Consider the following 23,502-nt stretch of genomic DNA (forward strand, 5'->3'; position numbering starts at 1 on the left):
CAATGCTATTGAAGCTCATGCTATAGTAAACCAGAAGTTTACTGATGATTTTGTTGTTTGGCATGACCGGTTAGGCCATCCCGGTTTAATAATGATGCGAAAAATAATTACGAATTCATGTGGACATTCTTTGAAGAGCCAGCAGATTTTTCATAATAATTTTTCATGTGCTGCACCATCACCAGCAGATTCTTCGGAAGGCAAGTTGATTATTCGCCCATCACCAGCTAAAATTAATTTTGAATCAATTAGTTTTCTGGAACGTATACAAGGAGATATTTGTAGGCCCATACATCCCCCATGTGGACCATTTAGATATTTTATGGTTTTAATTGATGCATCAACTAGATGGTCACATGTGTCTTTGTTATCAACTCGTAACCTGGCGTTTGCGAGATTACTTGCCCAATTGATTAAGTTACGGGCACATTTTCCAGTTACTCCCATTAAGACTATTCGGCTTGACAATGTTGGTGATATTACATGTCAAGCTTTTAATGATTATTGCATGTCCATTGGGATAAATGTTGAACATCCTGTAGCACATGTTCATACACAAAACGGTCTGGCAGAGACATTAATAAAACGTATTCAGTTAATTGCTAAACCATTGCTTATGAAATCCAATCTCCCAATTTCTGCTTGGGGACATGCTATATTACATGCAACAACACTAATTCGCATTAGGTCAACAAGTTATCACAAGTTCTCCCCATTACAATTGGTTTATGGTCAGGAACCAAATATTTCCCATCTAAGAATTTTTGGATGTGCGGTTTATGTTCCAATAGCTCCACCACAACGCACTAAGATGGGTCCTCAAAGGAGGTTAGGGATATATGTTGGGTTTGAATCCCCGTCAATAATTAAATATCTTGAGCCTACAACAGGGGATTTATTTACGGCTCGTTTTGCAGATTGTCATTTTAACGAGTCACATTTCCCAACATTAGGGGGAGAAAAGAGAGAGCTGGAAAATGAAATTAAATGGAATGAATTATCATTATCCTATCTTGATCCTCGAACTAAACAATGTGAACTGGAAGTTCAAAAGATAATTCATTTACAAAGTTTAGCGAATCAATTGCCAGACTCGTTTGCTGACCCAAAAAGAGTGACCAAGTCACATATTCCAGCTGTTAATGCTCCATTTAAAATAGATGTCCCGGAAGTAATGAAGTAAAGAAGGCTAATAATAACAATAATGATAATAATAATAATAGTTTTTCTTGAAAACAATAATTTTTTTTTTGAGGCCACAATAATTTGAAAATTACAATAATTGTACTATGTTTCAAAATAAAATCTTGATAATGATTACTATGTAATTAGTAGTAAAATAAGTTATCTAATCTTGTCCAGTTTACTCTAAATGTGATATAAGTTGATGTGATTTGATCATATATTATATACTTGTATAAGATTTTATATGAAATTATGTTTTCCAATGAAATGTACTCCTAATAATTTTCATACTGATGTATTCTAATTTTTATGATTTGAATCGATGATCCAAATACTTTATAATAAAAAAAGGGAGGTGTTAAATACCGCCATTCAAAATGATCAAAACCGCCAACATTTAGTGTGAATTGACAACCATACCCTTAGTATTTCACCACCATCTTCCCTCTTGCCACCAATCACGAACACCTTGACACCACCTCCCAATTGACGACTAACACCACCACCACACTGACCGGCGATGACGACCACCACCACACCACCCTGCCGGCGACCCACCACATCCCCCTTAAAGAAGACCCACCACATCGTGCACCAACCGGAGCTCAAAACCGGTTACCGGGCACGATAACCGATTTTGGACTCCGGTTACCATGGAATCGGTTAAGGTGCACGATACCAAAGCCCAAAACTAGTTACCGTGCGTGGTAACCGGAGCCCAAAATCGGTTACCGTGGACGATAACCGGAGCCCAAAACCGGTTAGTGCACGATAATCGGTTTTGGGCTCCGGTTATCGCTCACGGTAACCGATTTTGGGCTCCGGTTACCGCAGTTGCCTGAAATAAAAAAAAATATATTAAACCACCACCTTCCCGCTGGCGAGGGAAGGTGGTGGGTCATCATAGAGGAGGGTATGGTGGGTAGCCGATCAGGGTGGTGGTGGTCATCGCCGAGAGGATAAGGGGTGGTGAAGTAATAAGGGTACGATTGTCCATTCACACCGAATGTTGGCGGTGGTGATCATTTTTATTGGCGGTGTTTAGCAATTCACTAAAAGAATTTATATAATAAGGTGAAGTAATGATTTTTTTTTTTAATTTTTATAAAAAATTATTGGGTCTTTAGTAGTTATTACCATATCCATAAACACATTTTTTTTCAAATGGCCTAAATTGAATATTATTATTAGAAAGATATTGTCGAAATTTTATTAATATCAAAATTTTTTAAAAAATGTTTATTTATTTAAATTTGTATTATTAGTATAGTTGGGTCGATGTGAAGTAGTGATTTTTTTTTTTTAATTTTTATAAAAAATTATTGGGTCTTTAGTAGTTATTACCATATCCATAAACACATTTTTTTCAAATGGCCTAAATTGCATATTATTATTAGAAAGATATTGTCGAAATTTTATTAATATCAAAATTTTTTAAAAAAATGTTTATTTATTTAAATTTGTATTATTAGTATAGTTGGGTCGACGTGCACTCGTGAAATTTGCAAATTCAAAGGTTCTCCGGTTCTCTCTCTCTCCCTCACACTCCCACATTCCATCATTCTTCTCTCTCCAATTTTTAGGGTTTTTTCTTCATCAATCTTCTCATTCTTTTTCACATTTTCTCTTGTTCTTTATCTCTGGTAATCCCCTTTTCCTTTTAAGCTTCATTTCTCTAATTTCTGCACCATTTTCCGGTTTGAATTCTGGGTTTTTATAGATTGTTTATTAGAGTTTTAATCATTATGGGATTGCATTTTGTGTTTAGTTTCATAAATGTGGTATCTTTTTGCTTGATTACGTCACATTGAATATATAATTTGTTTATAATTTGTGTGGTGTGGTTGAATTTGGTGCAAAATTGCTTTAACTGGGTTGAATGTTTGGTCTAATTTGGATTTCAGTTTGTATGTAAATGAATTTTGATGTAGGATTTAATCTATGATTGTGATATTAAAACCCAACTAACCCAAATGATGATCTGAAAGTCCTTAAGATCTTTAAAATTTCTCTATGATATGCATTTTAAGCATGTTGTGGTGTTAATTTTCAATTTAATTCTCCCATAATATGATCCACATTTGGGTGGTTTGTTTTATTGCGACAGTATTTCACTATTTTGATATCAATTGTATTAATGAACCCGGATCCTGGATCGTTTAACGCAATGAATTGTGAATTATTGTTTTGGTCACTACTCTTCCTTTCCTCTTTAAAAGGGCACATTTGGTTTGAGCTTGTTAGAGGTTATTTTTAAAGGAATATCAATTACCCTTGATAGTTTTTACAAATGTTGAGGAGAAGCATCTATTCATGATACTAGTTGTCTGATTCTAAAATTGAAGGAGTAATATGGTAAAATTTATAATTAAACATATGAGATATGAAGAGTGATCTATAAAACTTAGATGTAGGTAGTATTCTTATTAGTATATTGTGGACAATTCTTGTTGTTGAGAACTTAAATACATTTGGATTGTTAACATTATTGTTTGTAAAACAGAATTGGATATGTTTTAAAATTCTGATTTTTTGTTAGAAAACTTAAATTTGCCATCGAGGATATTTATTAGACCTTTATATGTCTTTGATCAGATAATTGAAGATGGCAGATGGTGAGGATATTCAGCCCCTTGTTTGTGACAATGGAACTGGAATGGTTAAGGTAAATTCTTTTCTATGAATGAGCTACACCTGTGCTTTCATGAACGGAGGCTCTTAGTGTGCTATTTATTTATTTATGACGAGAACTATTTCATGGCATGGTTAAGTATGAGGGGTGGACTGTGGACTTTGCCATGTTAAAAGATTTTATTGGCTTGATTGGATATGTTAGTTTTAGGATAGGAAATTAAGCAGTACACCCTGTCATCTGTGTACTTTGGTCAGGGACTTGCAGCGGTGGTTCTTTGGTATAAATGTCTTTAACTGTGCCGTCCATTTGTATTTCTATTCATTTGCAATTCATTCATCTAAATACTCAATGTAGGCTGGATTTGCTGGGGATGATGCTCCAAGAGCTGTGTTCCCTAGCATTGTTGGCCGCCCCCGTCACACTGGTGTGATGGTTGGCATGGGCCAAAAAGATGCATATGTGGGGGATGAAGCTCAATCAAAGCGTGGAATTTTGACCCTGAAATATCCAATTGAGCATGGTATAGTCAGCAACTGGGATGACATGGAAAAGATATGGCATCATACCTTCTATAACGAGCTCCGTGTTGCTCCAGAAGAGCACCCTGTTCTCCTCACTGAAGCCCCTCTCAATCCTAAGGCTAATCGTGAAAAGATGACTCAAATCATGTTCGAGACTTTCAATGCTCCTGCTATGTATGTTGCAATTCAGGCTGTTCTTTCACTGTATGCTAGTGGTCGTACAACTGGTAAGAACCCTGTATGATCTAAGCTTTACTTTTAAATTAGCTTCAGTCTTTTGAAAGGTTACCTTTTATTTGTGTTGCTTCTAATAGATGATGCTTTTTTGGGGTATCAGGCCATTTATCTGGATAAGTTGATAGTTGGATTAGGAAGCCACTATGGATAGATTCTGATTGATATTGTAGTTTGTATGTAGAAAGGTCCTCTAAAAAAAGTACGTTCTGTTGGACCATTTTTTCCAATTTTGGCCCTTTGCTGCCAGCCGCCGATATAGGCCTAGGAGTATCATGTATTTTCCTCCCCTTCCCATCAAAATGAAAAACTTTGTTCTTAATGACTTGGTCATTGATTAAGTTTACTCTTTATGCTCTTTTCTATAGATATTGATTTGATGCCAAATTATTTACTGTGTATGTTATTGCAGGTATTGTGCTGGATTCTGGAGATGGTGTCAGCCACACAGTGCCCATCTATGAAGGGTATGCTCTCCCGCATGCCATTCTTCGTCTTGACCTTGCTGGCCGAGATCTGACAGACTACATGATGAAGATTCTGACTGAACGTGGTTACTCTTTCACCACCTCAGCTGAGCGAGAAATTGTGAGGGACATGAAAGAAAAGCTTGCTTATATTGCCCTTGACTATGAGCAGGAGATGGAGACTGCAAAAACTAGCTCTGCTGTTGAGAAGAGTTATGAGCTTCCTGATGGGCAGGTGATTACTATTGGTGGTGAGAGATTCAGATGTCCTGAGGTCCTTTTCCAACCATCTTTCATTGGAATGGAAGCAGCTGGTATCCATGAAACCACCTATAATTCGATCATGAAATGTGATGTGGATATCAGGAAAGACTTGTATGGAAACATTGTACTCAGTGGTGGTACCACCATGTTCCCTGGTATTGCCGATAGAATGAGCAAGGAAATCACTGCACTAGCTCCAAGCAGCATGAAAATCAAGGTTGTGGCACCACCTGAGAGAAAATACAGTGTTTGGATCGGTGGGTCTATCTTGGCATCTCTGAGCACCTTCCAGCAGGTTTGTTTCTTTGTTTTGATCTTTTCAATCATTGTGAAATCTGAATCTTGCTTTTGGAATTTTGACATTTGCCTGTTTTTCCTGCAACTACAGATGTGGATTGCAAAGGCCGAGTATGATGAATCTGGTCCATCAATCGTGCATAGGAAGTGCTTCTAACTTCACCGTCAAAGATAAAGGTTGAAGTGAGAAACCATTGCCGTTTGTTTGGAAGAGGGGGTGTGCCTTGCACCTGATTTTGATTGGCGAGCCAAATTAGTTTGATTATTTAGTTGTTATTCTATTGTTTAGTTATCTTTTGGGACAAGTATCTTGAACGTGCAAGAAAAGTAATTTATATAAATTCATTTTCTAAACCTCTTGCTTTTCTGGTTTAATTTTACACCATCAGATAGTGTATTATGAGTATTCCTTGAAGCCGATTTTGCTATTCCACATTGACTTAGGCTTTGAAACAGACTCTTTTGCTGCCCTAATGAACTTATAACAAATCGCATGAACGGTAATCATGCTGATCTTAAAATTTGAAATTAATTTGTTTGAAAAGTTAAAGTACTCGTCGAAATTTTAAAACTCAAATCATATACTGTTGCAAATCAAGTTCCCTAAACTACTTGAAATTGGACAAGGTAACAACACCAAACAATTTAATCAAACAAAAACGTGAATAAAAGTATTTAATGTAGATAAAACCTCCTGGTTAAGGTGCGAAAAACATAACTGTTTCAATATCAACAAGTGTGTTACATAAGCCTAGTTAAACACCAATAACTCATACTCCGTATAATACTTTTAATCTATTACTATTGAGCATCACCATGGTAATAGACACAAGCTAAAAACATTTTACTTGTGGATTGCATTATCCATCATAGGAGGATACACTACAAGATGAACTCCCATCTTCCCTGGCTTGAGGTGCACCCCAATTATTCTTCGTCATAGAGGTTTTGGAAGTTCAAATCCTACTTCTGCTAGGTGACTACGAAAGTTTAACTTACCAAAAACTGACACTATTTTACTAATACAAACTATGGGGTGTAAAACAAGGCTCTCTGCTGCTGTATTTGTCAGAAGCTTTGAATCCTGCTGCCTTCTGTAATGCTAATGTACAGGGGGACTGACGTCGTACCTCTATTAAAGTATTGATCGATCATACTGCTGCACACTTATCATGGAACTGATCACTGACATAGTTCCTGCCCCTACACTTCATTTGTAGTCTTGATCTCAATGGATGGACAGTATAATACTGTACATGATAATTTCGGAATAAGATTATGTGCAATCATGCCACAAGAGTCCAGATGTTTGATCTTGTACCAGCAGAATCATCCAGATCTATTTTGTCAAACCTATGTGACAACATCTATGTTCCGTCCTTCCCTACAAAATTAATGAGCTCCAGTTTTGCTGCTTCCATTACTGCATTAAAGTCTACATTTGTATATCTTCCCCTGCAACCCAAAAATGATAAGCAGCTTAAGATTTATAATAAATTATTATGCGGCTCTTTAAGGCACCATTGCTAGCATAGCCAACCAACTCCCCCCCCCCCAAGTTGCTTCGTATTTTTAAATCAAAAGTAATGGTCTATATTATTCTATTCAGTCTAGATGGGAGCACAATATGAAACTTATGAAAAAAACGAACAAAGTAAAAATTATCGTAAATTGACCTATTAGGTGTATAAACGAGGGCAGTGTTCTCCAAGTTTACAGAATATAAAGAGTTGCTAGAGTCAGAGTGTGAGGCTTCAGGGTAAAAGTTCACAGGAATCAGACAGAGAGAAAAGGAACAAAAAAATAGTAACAAATTAGCTAATAACCTAATGCTCAGCCACCTTATGAACATTTTAAGGCCACATTGTTGGTTTACTGACTCAGGGTAATAGCTACATTGTCGTCAGAGGGTTCTTACTTGGAGTAACATATCTTTTCTAATAAAACCATGATTCCACTTAATGATAATTGAACCAATGCAATTACATTCTTAGCTCCGCCACTGGAAAATGGAGACCAGTAAGACTGAGGGAAATTCCTAGATTTTTTGAGGCATGGATTTGCAAACAGTAATGCTTACCAGAAATGAGTCTTTGACCAGTTTGAAGAAGGATAAGCTGGGCTAGCAATGCCATGCATTATTCTAGCAACTGCACGTGGGGTGAATTTGGTTCCTGAGCCTTGTAGAAAGACCTATTTTGCCAATTTACCAAAGGTAGAATAAAGTTCAAAAGACAGATAGTTGCCTTAAACACCAAAAAAATTTAAAGTACCAAACTGATTGTTACCTTAATATCTGCTCGAAGAAATGGGCTGCACAAATTTACATTGCTGATCAGTATATATATCAAAAAGTACTAAAATAACAAGACTTTCATGCTTTCGGGGAAGTTTCTAGTTTTAGGCAAAGCAACTAGGCATTTAAACATCTTACTTGAAGATTTGTATTACAAAATCTGATTTGCAAGGATCAATTATACTAATTTAAGTCTGACAATTCAGCTAAAATTAAATCTGCCGACAATAGTTACAAGTTTCAAATCACATTTAATTTGATTAGACAAAATCTTGAACCAGCACAGGTGAATAAATGCAAGTTTAAAAAAGCAGAATATTTAGCTGTTAGGCAGATTATCTCCATACAGAATAACCTGGATTAAAATAGATTTAGGTTAAAAATAAGTTGGAAGCAATCCAGCTGTATATTCATGTACGTATAATATGCTCACAACATACATAAAATTTCGAGTCTTCAGCAATTTAATTAAGAAAAAATAGCACTGGAAGACTGAGTAAGATATAAATCTGATAGGGACTCAAGATAACTAGATGATGAAAGGAGGGAATATCTTATACATAGTGGATGCCAAATATCAAGTGATGCTGCATTGCTGCAACCAGCTATTTGGCTCTTATTCCAAGTTATTGAAACATCAATTATCCTGACTACTAGTCCATCAACATATACCAAAGGCATATTCAGCTATACCAAGATTCGGCAAAAAGTTATTAAGTGGTCTTCTAGCAGAGTAAAGTGAATCAGAGGAGGATTAAGACTTAACAAAGATGATAATCATTATATACAGCTCTTATAAAAGCTAATTCTGTGGCTTCTACATACAAAAAAGATGACACAATCATTAATCATACACTATGTTATTTTCCATCTTTGGCTTAACTATTAATGGTAGGATATACTACAATAAAATCGTATATACCTGTTTTGCTTGATCTTTGTGGGATATACACTGAGATTTTCTTCAGTAAAGTATTCTAAAATCATCCTCTGCAAACATGTTGTGTGCTGGACGACATCACAGCCATGTGCCCTTTCACATGAATTTACAGCAAAGGTTGCAGAATTGAACATCACATCTAATTTGCGGACCTATTTATCAGAAAAATGCAAATTATATGTAAAACATATATTAATAACTGGAAATTTTAATATTTTTCAATGGATTGATCACTGATGCAGGAACAATTATTTTTACCAAGGAGTTAAGCTGCACGGGGAATAGTATTAAACCTCCACATTCCCCACCCCCACCCCCCATCCTTCTAAAGAGAAGGAAACTATTAATCAAGTAAACAATTTCCTGTACGGTTTCATTTTACAACTCTGTTGGTGTATGCCATCATGTAGCACTTTTAAGAGCAGTTTTTTGTCCTAAAAAGTAAAAACTAGTGGAATTTAAAATATACAAGTCACAAAAATGTAAAATATAACCAGAGCAAGTCTGTCTTTACCGTGTAGGCAGGGATGTAAAAAAGCTGCAGCTTTAAAGATTGATAACTAGGTAAGTAGGTATATAGTATATACTTGCAAGAAAGAAGAAATCAAACAGCAAGTTTAATGATGCAAGTTTCCAAGCTCAAAACAAACCATTAGCATCTTGAGTTATCCCTGTAGGTTAAAGAGATGGGACTACTCTCTCTCTCTCCCTCTCTTTTTTTGGAAGGAGGGGGGGGGGGGGAATGAAAAACCTTAGATATAATAAAAAAATAACATAAAAAGAAGAGTACAACAGATAGTATTGCAAATACCTTACAACATTCAATTTCTGACAGCCATTTGGTCATCTGGGTTGCCAGAGAGCACAAGTCCTCAGGAACATGTATAATGATGTAGCAGTACCCAGGATCCTTCAATTCATATGTTATTTCTCCCATAGACTGAAATGCAACAAAGACTAACTTATTACCTCAGACAATAATTTGTGTTTTGGAATTTGAATACAACTTTAGTCACATAGTTTTTGATAAAAACTGTAATAACCCATTGCAATCCACCGTGGATGGTTTTAATAGTTAGCTAAACCCCACCCAATCAATCGGAAATGATTGTAATAGTCAACTGACAGCTAGTGTGACTTAGTAAAATCTCTACACATGCCTGTTTTGCTGCTTTGGGATGACTTAAAATCTTTGTTTCCAATCCAAGTAATGACTGAAGGCTTGGTGATTCTTGCATACATATTTGTGTCATGGTCTCCGTAAATTGAAAGTTTAAAAAAGCTAAAAGCTTATTTAACTCTGCAGCTTTATAATTTCTGAACTATACTTTTCTTAATTAATTGGCTTTTCACTTGATTTATGACATTCAGATTCGATAACCAAGTATCAGATATGGACATGTATCCAAGAACTAATATCTACACTTAATAAAGTTTTTGAATCCTTTCCACTCAAAATAAAATGTTTACATTGATATTGCAAAATAAAGAGACTAAGTAACACAGCTTTCACTGTAAGTTGTTCTAAAGGTTCTATGTTCATAACTTCACATACACTTCAATTAATGAGCCAAAAAATATATGACTATCACCCAAATAAAACCATTAGCCTGGCACAAAACACAAAGCTTCTCCCAGTAACAAGACTAATAACAAATTCAAGCAGCTACCCTTGCTATTGCAGAAAGTTATTTGTGTTGGCCCCCAGATAGAAATCTATTAGTTGTTGCTGCTTCTTAATAAAAAGGAATGAAGTAGAGATAAGTTAAAAACTATGCAGTTCAGTACAAACCAAAGATAAAATATTCCCAGTTGTACTATCTACATTTGCTTAAAATAGACTGTCAACAGCATATTTACCATTAAAAATTATAATAGGGAAATTGCATCCAGACCTTAAGATTTTGCAGCTGATTCAGAAATTCCACTGCTGTATGACCAATAGCATTTGCGACAGTGGGAATGTCAAACACATGTAGCCCATGCTTAGTGTCAGACCTGAAAATATTACAGCATTGAGTACAAATTCACGAGCAAAAAAATGAAATAAGCCATTTTTTTTTTTCTAGTAAATAGAGCATACTTGTTCAAAATTCCTCCAATTAGAGGGTATTTGGCAGCTAATTCCATAGGAGGAGTCTGCATTGACACAAGCACACAATATACAGATGTCAATTGTCAAGAAAATATATAATATACAGATGCTAATTCCATAGGAAGAGTCTGTATGAACTATGACAAGATTGATCACCAGTATGGTGCTCTTGTTACTCAAACTAACATGTCATATGATTTCTTTTCACTGGACACAAATCCGGGTAAGCGAACTAAGGCAACACTACAAGCTAAGAGACTAGAATCAACCTTATGAAAATTCAAGCTGCAAGTAACATTCATTTGTGGTAGAAGAAGCAAGTACTGAACTTCACCTAATTCCAATTGCGTTAAAATTGTTAGAATCACCTGAAATATTCAGCAGCAAACCACTCAAATCATCTGTCAAATAGTACTAAACAAAGGACAATGGTTTTTACATTTAAAGCCCTCATAAGCAAACCCACAACTCTAGCAAGATGGTCAAATTGAACAGTCAGATGGGTTTCCTTTTGTGTATTATAAAATAAATTAAAATGAGGTAGAAGGAAGGAACATACATCTTCTTTGATGTCAAATCTACGAGATGCAGATTCTTTGACCAGTGAATGAATTTTTCCGTTCGGTCTTGTATCATGGTTAAAAATTTCACAAAGAAGTTTATTTACAGCATATTCATCCACACCATCACTGCCATATGAAGAATATTATCAAATAAATAACACTTCCTCTTATAATTTGGAAGAATTAATAATGATCACCTATAGCATAATGACAACACCTGTACATAAGACTGCGCAGCCTAAAATAACTGGAGTCATCAAAGAGGAGATGACAATATGATAACCTCCCATCACGTCCAGCACGTCCGATCTCCTAAATAAGCAATATGAGTATCATCAGTATTTGCAAGTTGCATTGACACTTTTGACAGTAGCACTACTGGTAGAGCAAAAGAAAACACCTGAACATACTCTTCCAAGCTTTCTGGCAGACTGTAATGAATGACCTGAAACAGAAACGAACCTCTAAAAGTCATCCTGATGAACACAAAGGGGTTCCCAAAATAAGACTTTCTTTGTTTCAGGATTGTTTTTCCAATGCTCTGTTTCTCTCCAGAAAACACTTCATGTCATCGTGTTATGTTAACTAGAATACACAGGACTCTCTTATAAAATTATAATCACAATACTAATAGGTCAGCCTAATGAACACAATACACTTGCATGACCATAACACTATCATTTGAATTACTCCCTTGTATTTTGTTCTGGATACAGTACTGAAACATTAGGTAAATAAATAGAGTAGTTCATAAGTGAGACTTTCTTACAGCTCCAACATCACTTTTGTCAAGCCCCATCCCAAATGCCACAGTTGCAACAACCTAGCATTAAAATAAAACAGATAATATAAGCCTAGATGAACTAAATGACAAGACTACAACCATTGAAATAATGTCGGCAAATGATATGTTACCACTCTGAGCTTGTTGGAACAAAATAATGCTTGGACACGACTACGATCTTTTGCCAGCATGCCACTGTGATAACTCTAAAAAGTTATCAAATATGTACTAGTCACTTATTAGTTTTTACAAAAAAGAATCCAGTATAAGTTGAAGTGAATGGACTAACCGATTTTTCTACTCACCATTGCACGAATATTGTAATCACTTAAGTATTTACTGATCATGTCCGTCTCCAACTGCACCAGGAGAGAGAGAGAGAGAGAGAGGGGGGGGGGGGCGGGAGACAGAATGTCAAGATACATGTTTTCTAAAGAACAAGGAACACATGCTTGTCTATTTAATGAATACCCATTATAAATGCAGGCATGCAGCAGAATTTGCTATGATAAGACAGATACATTTCATGAAGTAAGCTAAAACTTCAAGCCATTTTAATACACTAGGAGATGCTCTTTAGTAGTCAGTAGTATCTGGTATAAGCTTTATCATCATCAAAAATATGAGATAGCGTTACCAAGTACCTGAAATTTGCAGTAAATTATGATGCTCTTGAGTTCAGAATATGGCGATGACTTGATTATTGCAATCAAATCTTTAATCCTGCCCAGCCAGCACAATGACACATGTTACACATTATACAACTGTTGATCAGGTAAAGTACGCAATATTAGAGGCATTGCGATATACATACTTGCTATTTCCACATAGAGACACAGACAACTGCAAATTGTTCCTAAGCTGATGAGTCTTCACCAGATTACATGAGGAAATGTCCAAAGCGTGCATTACTGCATCCAGTGTTTTCTTCGTTGCTGTTGCGGTCATTGCCAGTATGCATCCAGCTTTCAGTTGATCACGGAGTACAGACGCCCTTAGCCTCATGTATGAAGGCCGAAAATTGTGGGACCTGAGGTAGCACATGTCAGAGAAATGAGCTGCAAATTTATTAAGTAAATATCAAACAACAAAGAATAAGGAATCCTTAAGCCACTGACCATTCAGATACACAATGAGCTTCATCAATCACTATAAGTGATATCAATGAGCAAGAGGAAATGATTGACATGAACTCTTCATTCAGAAACCTCTCTGGTGAAACAAAAAGCACCTGAATTATACCAAAGAACAGCTTTAGCTGCTACTCATATCATAATAGAGTGAACATACTAAGCTGACTTATTAACTCTAGCCATCTTTACACACTCCATCAGTTCGAAATAAGATGAATCCAAAGTTTTAGACAACAGTCTCAAAACACATCAAATGAAAGTCTTTTACTGCAATTTGAAATATTTACCTTTATGCTTCCTTCTTTTAACAGGTTTAGAGTCTCAGAAGCCTCCTCCCACGACTAAAACATACAAGTATAATACATCAACCAATTAGCAAAACATCGAACAATATACAAACAAATTACCAAAATGAGGGAGTGATAACTACCTGACTACTACTTAAGAAAGCACCATTCACAACATTAGGAAGCTGTCTTAATTGATCAATCATCAAAGCCACTAAGGGGCTTATCACAAGTGTAATCCCGGGAAAAACAATTGCTGGCAGCTGATAACACAGTGATTTACCAGCACCAGTAGGCAAAACCAACATAGTGGATTGCCCTGAAAGCACCATCTTAATAGCTTCCAACTGCCCATCTCGAAACGAATCATAACCATGTGTAAGCTTCAATAAGCTCACCAAATTCTCATCGGTCGCCTCGTTTCTAACATCTAAAACAGCTTTCTTAATCAATTCAGCTTCAGTACTTGACATTTCACTCTCCCCCTTTACCTGCTTCCCATTTTCCAACCCCAAACCTTCTTCATCATTATTTTCAACACCATTTTTCGCCCCGAATCCTCTCTTACTCCTTTTATAATAATTACTTCTTCTTGTTGAGCTAAAATTCCTATTTCTCCCCTTAAATTTGAACTTCTTATTACCATACCCATTAATATTTAACCTCACAAAATTCCCTTCACCACCACTTTTAGGCTTTTTTGCAGGCAATATACTAGAACTAGACTCACTCCTAGACCCACATCCAATCAAATTCGACGGTTTCCTAACTACCCTTTTCTTCAAACTACCTAAACTAATACCATCATCTTCACAATTAACCTCAAAATCGGGTTTCGGACCCACCCCAGATGGCAAAATTGGATCCTTTTCACTACTATCATCAAAATTAAGAGAATTCTTCTGAAATTTTGTGAAAGAATTAGACTTAGAAAAGGAACAAAAACCAGCCCTAATTGAATTGGGCCCAGAAATTTCGGGATTATTGAAAGTGGGTTTTTTAATTGGGAGAGAGAAAGATGGGAGGAGGGTGGAATCGGAAGATTGGCGAACTGAGTGTTGGATTTGAGTAGGTTTTTGCGGGAATTTTGAGGAATTTGAAGAGGGTTTTTGCTGGGTTTTTGGGGGCTTTTGCTTGACATTTGAGATGGGTTTATTGGGAAATTTCTGAGGAGGAGAAGGTGTTAAATTTCTGGGTGGAGTTGCAGAAATGTGAGAGCCATCAGAATCGCTATCTGAATCCATGAAAGTTGAAGACTTGAGTGAGGAAGAAGATGAATAAACTGTTTATTTGCAGATAGTTGGGATTTTTCTATGGAGTTAGCAACGCCATTCTTCTATATTGCATTTTCCCGCCAAAAATGTTTACATCTTTTTTTTTGAGTCGGTAAGGAGAAGTGTTACACTTGTTTTGGGTCCAAATTTTTCACAAGTCAATTTATCTAAGTTAAACCCCGTGAAAGCAGAGAAAAAGGCAAAATCAATGTGGATTATATTGCTAAACACCGTCAACAAAAACGATACCATTGCCAACAATTGGTGTGAAATTGTGAATGGATAATCGTACCCTTACCACTTCACCACCCCTTATCCTCCCGGCGACCCACAACCCCTTCCAATCGGTGATGACCACCACCACCCTTACCGGCGACCCACCACACCCTCCTCTATGACTATCCACCACCTCCCCTTGCCGGCGGGAAGATAGTGGTTTAACATTTTTTTTTATTTCAGACAACCCCGATAACCGGAGCCCAAAATCGGTAACTGGTTACTGTGCACCTTAACCGATTTTATGGTAACCAGAGCCCAAAACTGCTCATCGTGCCCGGTAACTGGTTTTGGGCTCCGGTTGGTACGATTGCCAAAAAAAAAAAAAAAAAAACCTCGTCTTTGAGGGGGAGGTGGTGGGTCGCCGGTCAGGGTGGTGGTGGTGGTGGTGATAGTCGTCAATTGGGGTGGTGGTGTCAAGGTGTTAGTGATTGGTGGCAAGAGGGAATATAGTGGTGAAATACTAAGGGTATGGTTGTCCATTCACACTAAATCTTGGTTTTTTATCATTTTGGATGGCGATATTTAACACCCCCATACTAAGGAACATTTTGTTTCAAGGTGTCATTATCGCGGTGTTGTTACTTGTAATTACACGATGATAATTTTTGTTACACAATACAGTGAAAAGTTAGAAATCAACTTCTTCTTTTTAAGTTAGTTAATGAGTAAAAAGTAAGTTTAAAACTAAATCAACTAAAAGATCATGTCTGTTATGTGTGGAGAAAGCCACAAAAGGCAAATTATGTTATCAAGAATTGATCACACGTCATAATTCCATCCCCAAAACTTTAATTAGGTAATTATCATCAATAGAAAATTCTATATTAGAAAAATATACATATAATGATTAATGACACTAAGTGACAATTGACAAGCCAAGAAAAACCTAAAATTTTTATTCCAGCTCTTTGCTGATGAATCAAATGAAACAAATATGTCAAACATCTTCTAATCAAACCTGAAAAATAATTGAATCTGACTAAAGCAATCATGTGGTAAATGGAGCAAGAACATACATTAATTACCTCTCTCTAATAACATCAGCCTAATTTGACAAGAAACTTTACAAGATTATGCACCCCCCACACAAGCGTGGTACTCTGTTACAAATAATTTGGAAGCGAAAATTTTGCAATTATCTAACAAGCCCCCCCAACAAAAAACAAAACGTAACTAAAAGTTTCCGAAAAATCCTATACGATGAACATCAATCTCACATTATCGTGCAGTTGCACTTGGATTCCAATTTAGGAGGTTTCATGCTATCGGCATTGTTAGGAAGCCCAACATTCCGAACCACAGGTTCATTTGACCTCTCTTCATTTTCGGTGAGAGGAGGTTTTACCTCCGCTTCTGATGCCCGCCCCTTTTTGGCTTTCTGAGTTTTAGGTGTTCTACCACTGGTAAATCCGCGATGATCCTTTTTGTCAGAGCTACGTCTTTCTGGGATAGTGACCATTGGTCTAGAACCTTCCAATAACTCTAGATTCTCTTTTTCTTTCTCAATCGCAATACTTGCAGCTTTATAAGCCAGATCGTGAACGATGGAGCTGCAAAAGAGAATTGTATCTGTCGCTTCTTCTAGTGTCAGACTTCTTGTCCTCCTCCCTCCCTGTTCTTCCACCGTCACAGTTGATTCCTCTGAAAGCACCAGCAAATTATCAGCCCAACTAGTTAGTCATAATATATAACATTTAATATTTTAGGATCCTTTTAAATAAGATAGCTAGCATGGGAAACTTCATGCTACAAACAAAAGAAGGTGGACTATGTAGAACATCCTAAACAAACTATATGCAAGCATAAGCAAGAATTTCTTATAAAAACCATCCAAAAGATATCACAAGTGTCAGATACAATAAACTAACTGTAAATCCGTGATGGCTGGATGTATTATGCAGCTTCTCCATAATCAGGAAGTCCATTTGGGAAGGGAGGCAGTAAAAAGTGGAGAAATCCACCAATTGTAACCACCCCTGCAAGAAACATAATTTCTTGGGTGCTTGGCTGCTCGCCAAGTTACCATATATCACTCCACACCAACACGTAAGCAGAAAACAGTTTTTTCAAATTGTGTGTGTGTTGTAGAGCCAAGGTCATAAACGAAGATAAGACTGCTCTAATTAAAGTCCAATCCGTACTTCTACTCGGTCAAGAGGATCACTAATGGATCAATCATTTTAGGTTGATTTAGCACTTATATTGCTGTTCATTTAGGCATCAAGATTTCTTTATAGAGCCTTTGATAAAAGAGAAAGTGTAATTTCACAAGGAAAAGGTTACTCAACACAACAATAATAAATTACTGTAAAGCACAATTCAGAAACAATTACATTAGACAGAAGCTCTGAATTGTCAAGATAAAAAGATATCATACCTGCAATCCCCTCAGCATGATTTGATTCCTTGGACTTTAGAGACGAAACCTTCGCATCTTCATTGTGATGTGCTGTAGATGAATGATCTTCCAACTCTTCCTTGGAGACCATATCAATTTGCGACTTTGGGGAACTAGGATGAGAATCATTGATTTCTATTTCTGACATTGTAGATGTAACACATTGAACACGATCTTCTGCGGCTTCCACGTTATCTACCTTGTTGTCTTGCACTGTATTTTCATTTTCTATAGAAGATTCAACAAATGTTGTCTCCCCAAAATTTCGGCCACTTCCTATACTTTTCAATGGGTCTTCTTCAAATTCATGGACAATATTCCCTTCATCAATACCTGCAGAAACTCGAGATTTGCCCTCGAACTCAGAGTTTACCGTTTGGTCAGCCTCAAGATCAGTTTCTCCAGAAATTGTACAGATGCCACTGTTGTCTTCACCAGATACCGCTGCCCTACAAACAGATGGAACTGCATCATGCATTTCCATAATATCTAAAGCTAGTACTTGATCAGGAGGTGATCCAGGTGTATCTCCTGCAGCAATATGCCTCATGTTGCTGACAGATCCTTCACAACTTCCATCACGAGAGCTTGTTGAATGTCCTAAACTTTGATAAACTGGAAAGGAAGTCCCTGAAAGTGAAGACCCTGTGCTCTGATGTTTTGAGCTTGCATCAGATCTCTTGCCACTGAACTGTCTCTGGACAATATCTCCATGTCTAACTGCGGTCAGATCAATGGAAGATGTAGCAGATATACTACCATGACCAATAGAGCTCCTCATTGAACTAGTCAAGTCTCTAGCATAAGATAGATCATCATAAGATATAGCACTGCTGTTGAAGTTCCTGCCATGAATCAGAGGCCCTTTATAGCTACTGGATCTATTCATTAGAAGAACTGAAATCCCAGCACCTTCAGCCACATTGATATTCCGGTTAGATTTCTCACAAAAATTTTGCACCTCCTGAAAGCTGTTAGCCGTCTGAGATGAATCATTAACAGTTGTATGCTCTCCCTTTATTTGCCGCTCAGGATGCATCTGCGCACTTTCCTCCCCGGCTGACATTGAAAGAGAACTGTCCAGACAGTTTCCTCTAGGTTGATTGAACTGATCTTGTGAAATATCCCTTGAATCAGCATTACCTAGAGCAAGGGTAGAATGTGTTACATGAGATTTCTCAAAGACATCCATCAAAGGAGCTGTGGCATTCTCTGTGGTCTCTAATCTGAAAACCAAGGAAGGGTTGTTCAACAATTCTTCTTTCTGTCTGCAATCAGGACACATATTATCTTCCTTTTCTGTAAGTTCAACAGGATGATACTGGGTGCCACATCGACAACAGAGCAACACATTTTCAAGGTTATAAATTTTCATGGAATTATATATCTCATCTACTGCAACAGCTTCCACAGCACTACCATGAAGACCCGATTGATTGGAATCTCCAGCATTAGGTGCAAATGAGCTTTTTCCCGGTTCTCCAGGTTCAGCTAATGTGCCATTTCCTTCATGCCCAGTGTCCTCATTTCCAGCATCCATCTTTTCTAAGGCAAATACTTCATCTTGAATATCAGAGAAAGGGGCCCTAGCATATTCACTTGCTCCGTCATCTTCAGTATCATGTGCGCCACTTATTGCTAGGTCAGAACTAGCATTACTACTGGTGGTAACTGAAGAGTTGGACATCATAGTGCGATGGGCAGCATTGGCTTTTTCAGCATAGAAGGTAGTGCTGGGGACGCTGGATAGAAGTGGCCTGAACATATTCTGAGGACTTTTTCGGTCCTAGAAACAATAGACATTACACTATCATGAGATGTTCTATATAGCTATAATATAGAAACTAATAATATTTTATACTAATTAGGTATCTGTATAAGTCATCAGAAAAAATTGGATTCAGAAGACTTCAATGAACCAAACAACGCTTGTTCATAAAATAAAATAAAAATACTCCGCCTGTCTCATAATATATTGCATTCATTCCCTTTGGATTGTCTCAAAATATATATTACACCTCACACTCTATATTTGGTATGGGACCACTATCTCCTATCACATTTAAATTTTATTTTTTTCATCTATATACAAATCTACCCACTATCTCAAATCACATATACTTCTCTCCTCAATACAACTCTATTTACTACCTCCAAGGCTCCAAACACACCTACTTCTCTTTCCTTCACCTCGGGATAATATTACCCACTATCTCTAATCACATCGTTCACTCCCTCAATATAAAATTACCAACAAACTCCAATCACTGATTCTTTTTTTAACTCAATATAAAACCACTCGCTATCATTTATCACTTCTACATGTTCACTTAAATGGCCCACGATAATAAAAACATTATGGATGTAGTAGTAAAACATATGGGCAATAGGGAGAAGGGGCCAACAAACATTTTTCTTTCCCAAATTCAATTAACTTTTGTGAATGGACATCGAGAATAAGGACGTTGGTTGGGTGACTATCTAAAACCTCGAGAATCTTTAGATGATGCAGTAGATATAAGCCTAGTATTCCAGCTTTTTTGAATAACTAATAGAATCAAAAACTTTAATTCTAGGCCACTTCAATAAAAACCAATGCCATCATTACTAAACGTACAATAGCAAAAGCAGCATAAAATAATGTATCAGGGCTCAAGTGATTCACCAAAGCGACAAGACCTTATCAGTGTAATAAGTAAAACAAAAGGATTTAATATAGTATAGTACCATTTGCCGCATTGCTGAATCAAATGATCTCTTTGGAGCAGAACTTGGGGACATTGTCTTTGTGGGTTTCTTAGAGTAAGCCAATGGTCTGCCACTAGAAATGCCACTGATTCCCTTTCTTGACATAGGGCGCTCAGGTACACTCAGAGGAGCTGACTGCAAAGAATCTGTGTCATCATCACCAGAGGATGCCATAGAACCTTTACTGTGTGAGCTCAGTCTGTCTCGTTCTTGACTATGGGAAGAGCCAATGCTTCTGGAAGCAGTTGGAGACCTTGATTGCCTACCTCTGCTTGACTTAGATGCTGGCGAAGATCCCCTAACATATGATGCAGGTCGATCAGCCAAAGAAGTTCGGAGATTAGGAGGAGCCTCCAAGGAAAAACCAGGAATGTTCGACTGCCATGCCCTAATTTTTGGTGATGCAGAATTCCCACGGCTTTTACTTACAGGGGATGAACCCCTTGCCCCTGATGCAGCCACAGATCCAGAAGGTCCAGCAGTTGGCCTCCGTGACGTTGGTGTTAAAGATCTTGGAGGAGGTGTTGAAGGCTTGACTGGAGGAGGTGAGGGTCTTCTTGATGGAGTGTTGGCCCGTACAGGAACAGGACTTGTATGAGGAGCTGAAGACGGCCTTCCCCTAATTGTACTGGTGCTAGACCTAGGAGAAAGGCTCAAACGCTGCGGACTAGGACTACCTCTACTGCTTCTCTGACTTCTATCCATCTGAAAAATATAGTAATATGAGTAGAGAGTAACGAATATCAAGTTATAATATAGAAGCTGCTTTTAAAAATAATCAAACGTCAAAAATTCATTGAATTTTTTTTACTCACAGTAGATGATCTTGAAATGGAGATGGGCCTACTTCGAGCTCTACCACAATGTACAAGGTTATCAGGGGCAGGATCCTCATCCAATGATGGAAATAGAGGAGTGTCTGGAGGAGTTAATAACCTTCCAAATTAAGACATAGGAGATGATTTTAGAACTCTTAATTGCAATCTAATAACAGGTGCAAAATAAAAGAACAAGAAATCGTGAGGCAAATAATCTGCTTTTCATTCAAGAAATTCCAATGATACCAACCAAATAAATGACCAACCATCATAGCATATAAGCACGCCAATATTATCAAGGAGACAGCTAAAAAATAACTAACCATTCATAATCATTCTTATCACCATCCGCATTGAGAAGATCACTGCTCTCTCCTCGAACAGGTATATTGATTCCGAGCTTTAAATCTGGGAAAGACTTCACTTTTGAAGCTGCTAATTTACAACAAATAGACAACAAAATGAAAAACAATGGTAAGGCATTAAATAACAAAGAAACCAGGGTAATCAACTAATATCAATTAAGTAATTCAAGGTAAGAGACTAGAGTCATTGGAATTACATAATAAATCTTCAAAATCATCCGTTGATTGAAGAAGAAAACTCTCGTTTTCTCTGTTCTGCAATTCACTGAATAGAGCAAGATCATCATCTCTTTCTTTAAATGATAGCCCACTCCCAAGACTGCGTCCCCTCTTATGGCTATCACCACGAGGATCCCCAACAGGCGAACGCCTTAATGATGGAGAAGGAGGCATCCCAAGTGCCTTAATCGCCCTTTTAGCTGTACGTCACACAATCCAATCCATACAACCCTAGAGCAACCGCCAACAAAGCAAACTTCAAACTCCACTCCACAGCAACAACTTGCCCCGTATAACAATTAGTCAGTTAGAACTGAGCCAGTCTAGCGTGAGCAATGATACAATTCCATATCAGTTCGGGCCATGCCGGCTACTCAATATGCCAATTTAGATATTCTTCCTAAAATCATCGTAAACATAATCATATTAATACGAGCTTCAAATCCTTGTCCGGTCAAGCAAGATTAATGTCCAATTAATTCAATGTAGGTACACTAAAATCAATCCATAATCATATATCCTCAAATATTCCAAAAAAGTGAAACCCCTTCAAATTGCAAAACCCACAAAAACCCATATCACAAAATCTCAATAAATAACCACCCAAATAACAATTATATATATAGATTTAAGATCGTTGCTCAACACAAACCCTAGTTCATCACAAAAATCAGCATCACTTACTTAACAAAAACAACACAAAATGGCACTAAAATTAAACTATATTTCAACTTAATCATCATCAATTACCCCCCAAAACCCCAATTGACAACAAATTAAACCAACCCAATTCCTAATTCATAATTTGGGTGCTGAACTTACCAGAAATACTTCAAGTCAAAAACTTTTCAGCCCCTTCAGAATTTTGATAAAGTTGCAAACTTATTCAAATCAAGAACACTTGGATCTGCTTCAAACCCAGAAAACACAAAATTTAACTTTAGATCAGACGAAGCTTCAAACACCCCAAAATTCTCACTTTCTCTCTCTACAACCTTGAAGAATTGTGCTCGAATTTTTTAGAGAGAGAAAATTGGGGACAAAATTAACAAAAACCCAATTCTTATTATTTGATTTTTTTTTGGAATTTCTGTTGGTTTCCTCCTTAACACGCCTTCATTCTCTTTCAGGTTTTGTTCTGCTCTACTACTACACAACACAACACTTCTTCTGTAAATTTTGTGCCTTTTTTTAGGGGGGATTTTTTTTTTTTTTTTTTTTTTGGGTTTATCGTTTGTTGTTGTTGTTGTGTGATTATTACAGTTTTGTGCTACTGTGAATCCAGTTCAGCTGTGCCTTTCTATCTTTTTCTTTCTTTTTTTCCACACTTTTTTTGTCTGCTTTATTTTTATTTCATTTTTTTTTTGGTGGGATTCTCTTCTTTGTGTGTATTTCCTCATATACGTAGTATTAAACAAGAAATTGAGATGGGTATTTTTACACAATTTATTGAATATTTGGATGTATTTGTCTATTTGAATGTGATGCTAAACAAAGACAATGCAAAGACAAATGAGTTGTTTGGTTTTAATCTCAAAGAAGAACAAAGAGAATTTTGTTTCTGATTTTCTTGTCATATATCAGTGAGTATGAAGATTGTATAATAGAGGATTGGTGTAGACGGATAGACAGAAACATTAAAGGTAATTTGCCGCTCTTTTACTTGATTAACTAATAAATAATTAATGTTTTGTTACACA

The 23,502-nt window shown here is 36.9% G+C and overlaps 3 protein-coding genes across 4 annotated transcripts; 1 reads left to right on the forward strand and 2 right to left on the reverse strand.

Annotated features, from left to right (window-relative positions):
- The first annotated feature begins 2,657 nt into the window (after positions 1-2,657).
- LOC110712398 (actin-11) lies at positions 2,658-5,957 on the forward strand. The gene is made up of 5 exons (XM_021890857.1): positions 2,658-2,828; positions 3,781-3,850; positions 4,175-4,568; positions 4,988-5,601; positions 5,695-5,957. Exons 2-5 carry the CDS (start codon positions 3,791-3,793, stop codon positions 5,758-5,760), a joined length of 1,134 nt encoding a protein of 377 aa, XP_021746549.1. The 5' UTR covers positions 2,658-2,828; positions 3,781-3,790; the 3' UTR covers positions 5,761-5,957.
- A 331-nt stretch (positions 5,958-6,288) lies between these two features.
- LOC110712555 (ATP-dependent DNA helicase Q-like 5) lies at positions 6,289-15,587 on the reverse strand. The gene is made up of 19 exons (XM_021891023.1): positions 13,845-15,587; positions 13,702-13,755; positions 13,400-13,512; positions 13,096-13,311; positions 12,926-13,004; positions 12,587-12,640; positions 12,413-12,487; positions 12,267-12,320; positions 11,898-11,942; positions 11,715-11,809; positions 11,494-11,623; positions 11,204-11,302; positions 10,923-10,978; positions 10,735-10,837; positions 9,651-9,779; positions 8,822-8,991; positions 7,892-7,916; positions 7,684-7,796; positions 6,289-7,058 (listed from the first exon to the last, which is right to left on the reverse strand). The coding sequence occupies exons 1-19, from the start codon at positions 14,943-14,945 to the stop codon at positions 6,971-6,973; spliced, it is 2,799 nt and encodes a 932-aa protein (XP_021746715.1). The 5' UTR covers positions 14,946-15,587; the 3' UTR covers positions 6,289-6,970.
- Positions 15,588-16,121: 534 nt separating this feature from the next.
- Positions 16,122-23,118, reverse strand: LOC110712553 (mucin-12-like). Of its 2 annotated transcripts, none has more exons than XM_021891020.1 (7): positions 22,625-23,118; positions 21,781-22,202; positions 21,542-21,650; positions 21,216-21,336; positions 20,380-21,105; positions 17,632-19,438; positions 16,122-16,895 (listed from the first exon to the last, which is right to left on the reverse strand). In XM_021891020.1, exons 2-7 carry the CDS (start codon positions 21,974-21,976, stop codon positions 16,468-16,470), a joined length of 3,387 nt encoding a protein of 1,128 aa, XP_021746712.1. In that variant the 5' UTR covers positions 21,977-22,202; positions 22,625-23,118; the 3' UTR covers positions 16,122-16,467. The 2 variants fall into 2 exon arrangements, with proteins under 2 accessions (XP_021746712.1, XP_021746711.1); XM_021891019.1 differs by having other exon boundaries at positions 21,542-21,653.
- Positions 23,119-23,502: the final 384 nt, after the last annotated feature.

Source organism: Chenopodium quinoa, unplaced genomic scaffold (genome assembly GCF_001683475.1).
Source record: "Chenopodium quinoa cultivar QQ74 unplaced genomic scaffold, ASM168347v1, whole genome shotgun sequence".
In the NCBI taxonomy this organism is placed as follows: Eukaryota; Viridiplantae; Streptophyta; class Magnoliopsida; order Caryophyllales; family Amaranthaceae; genus Chenopodium; species Chenopodium quinoa.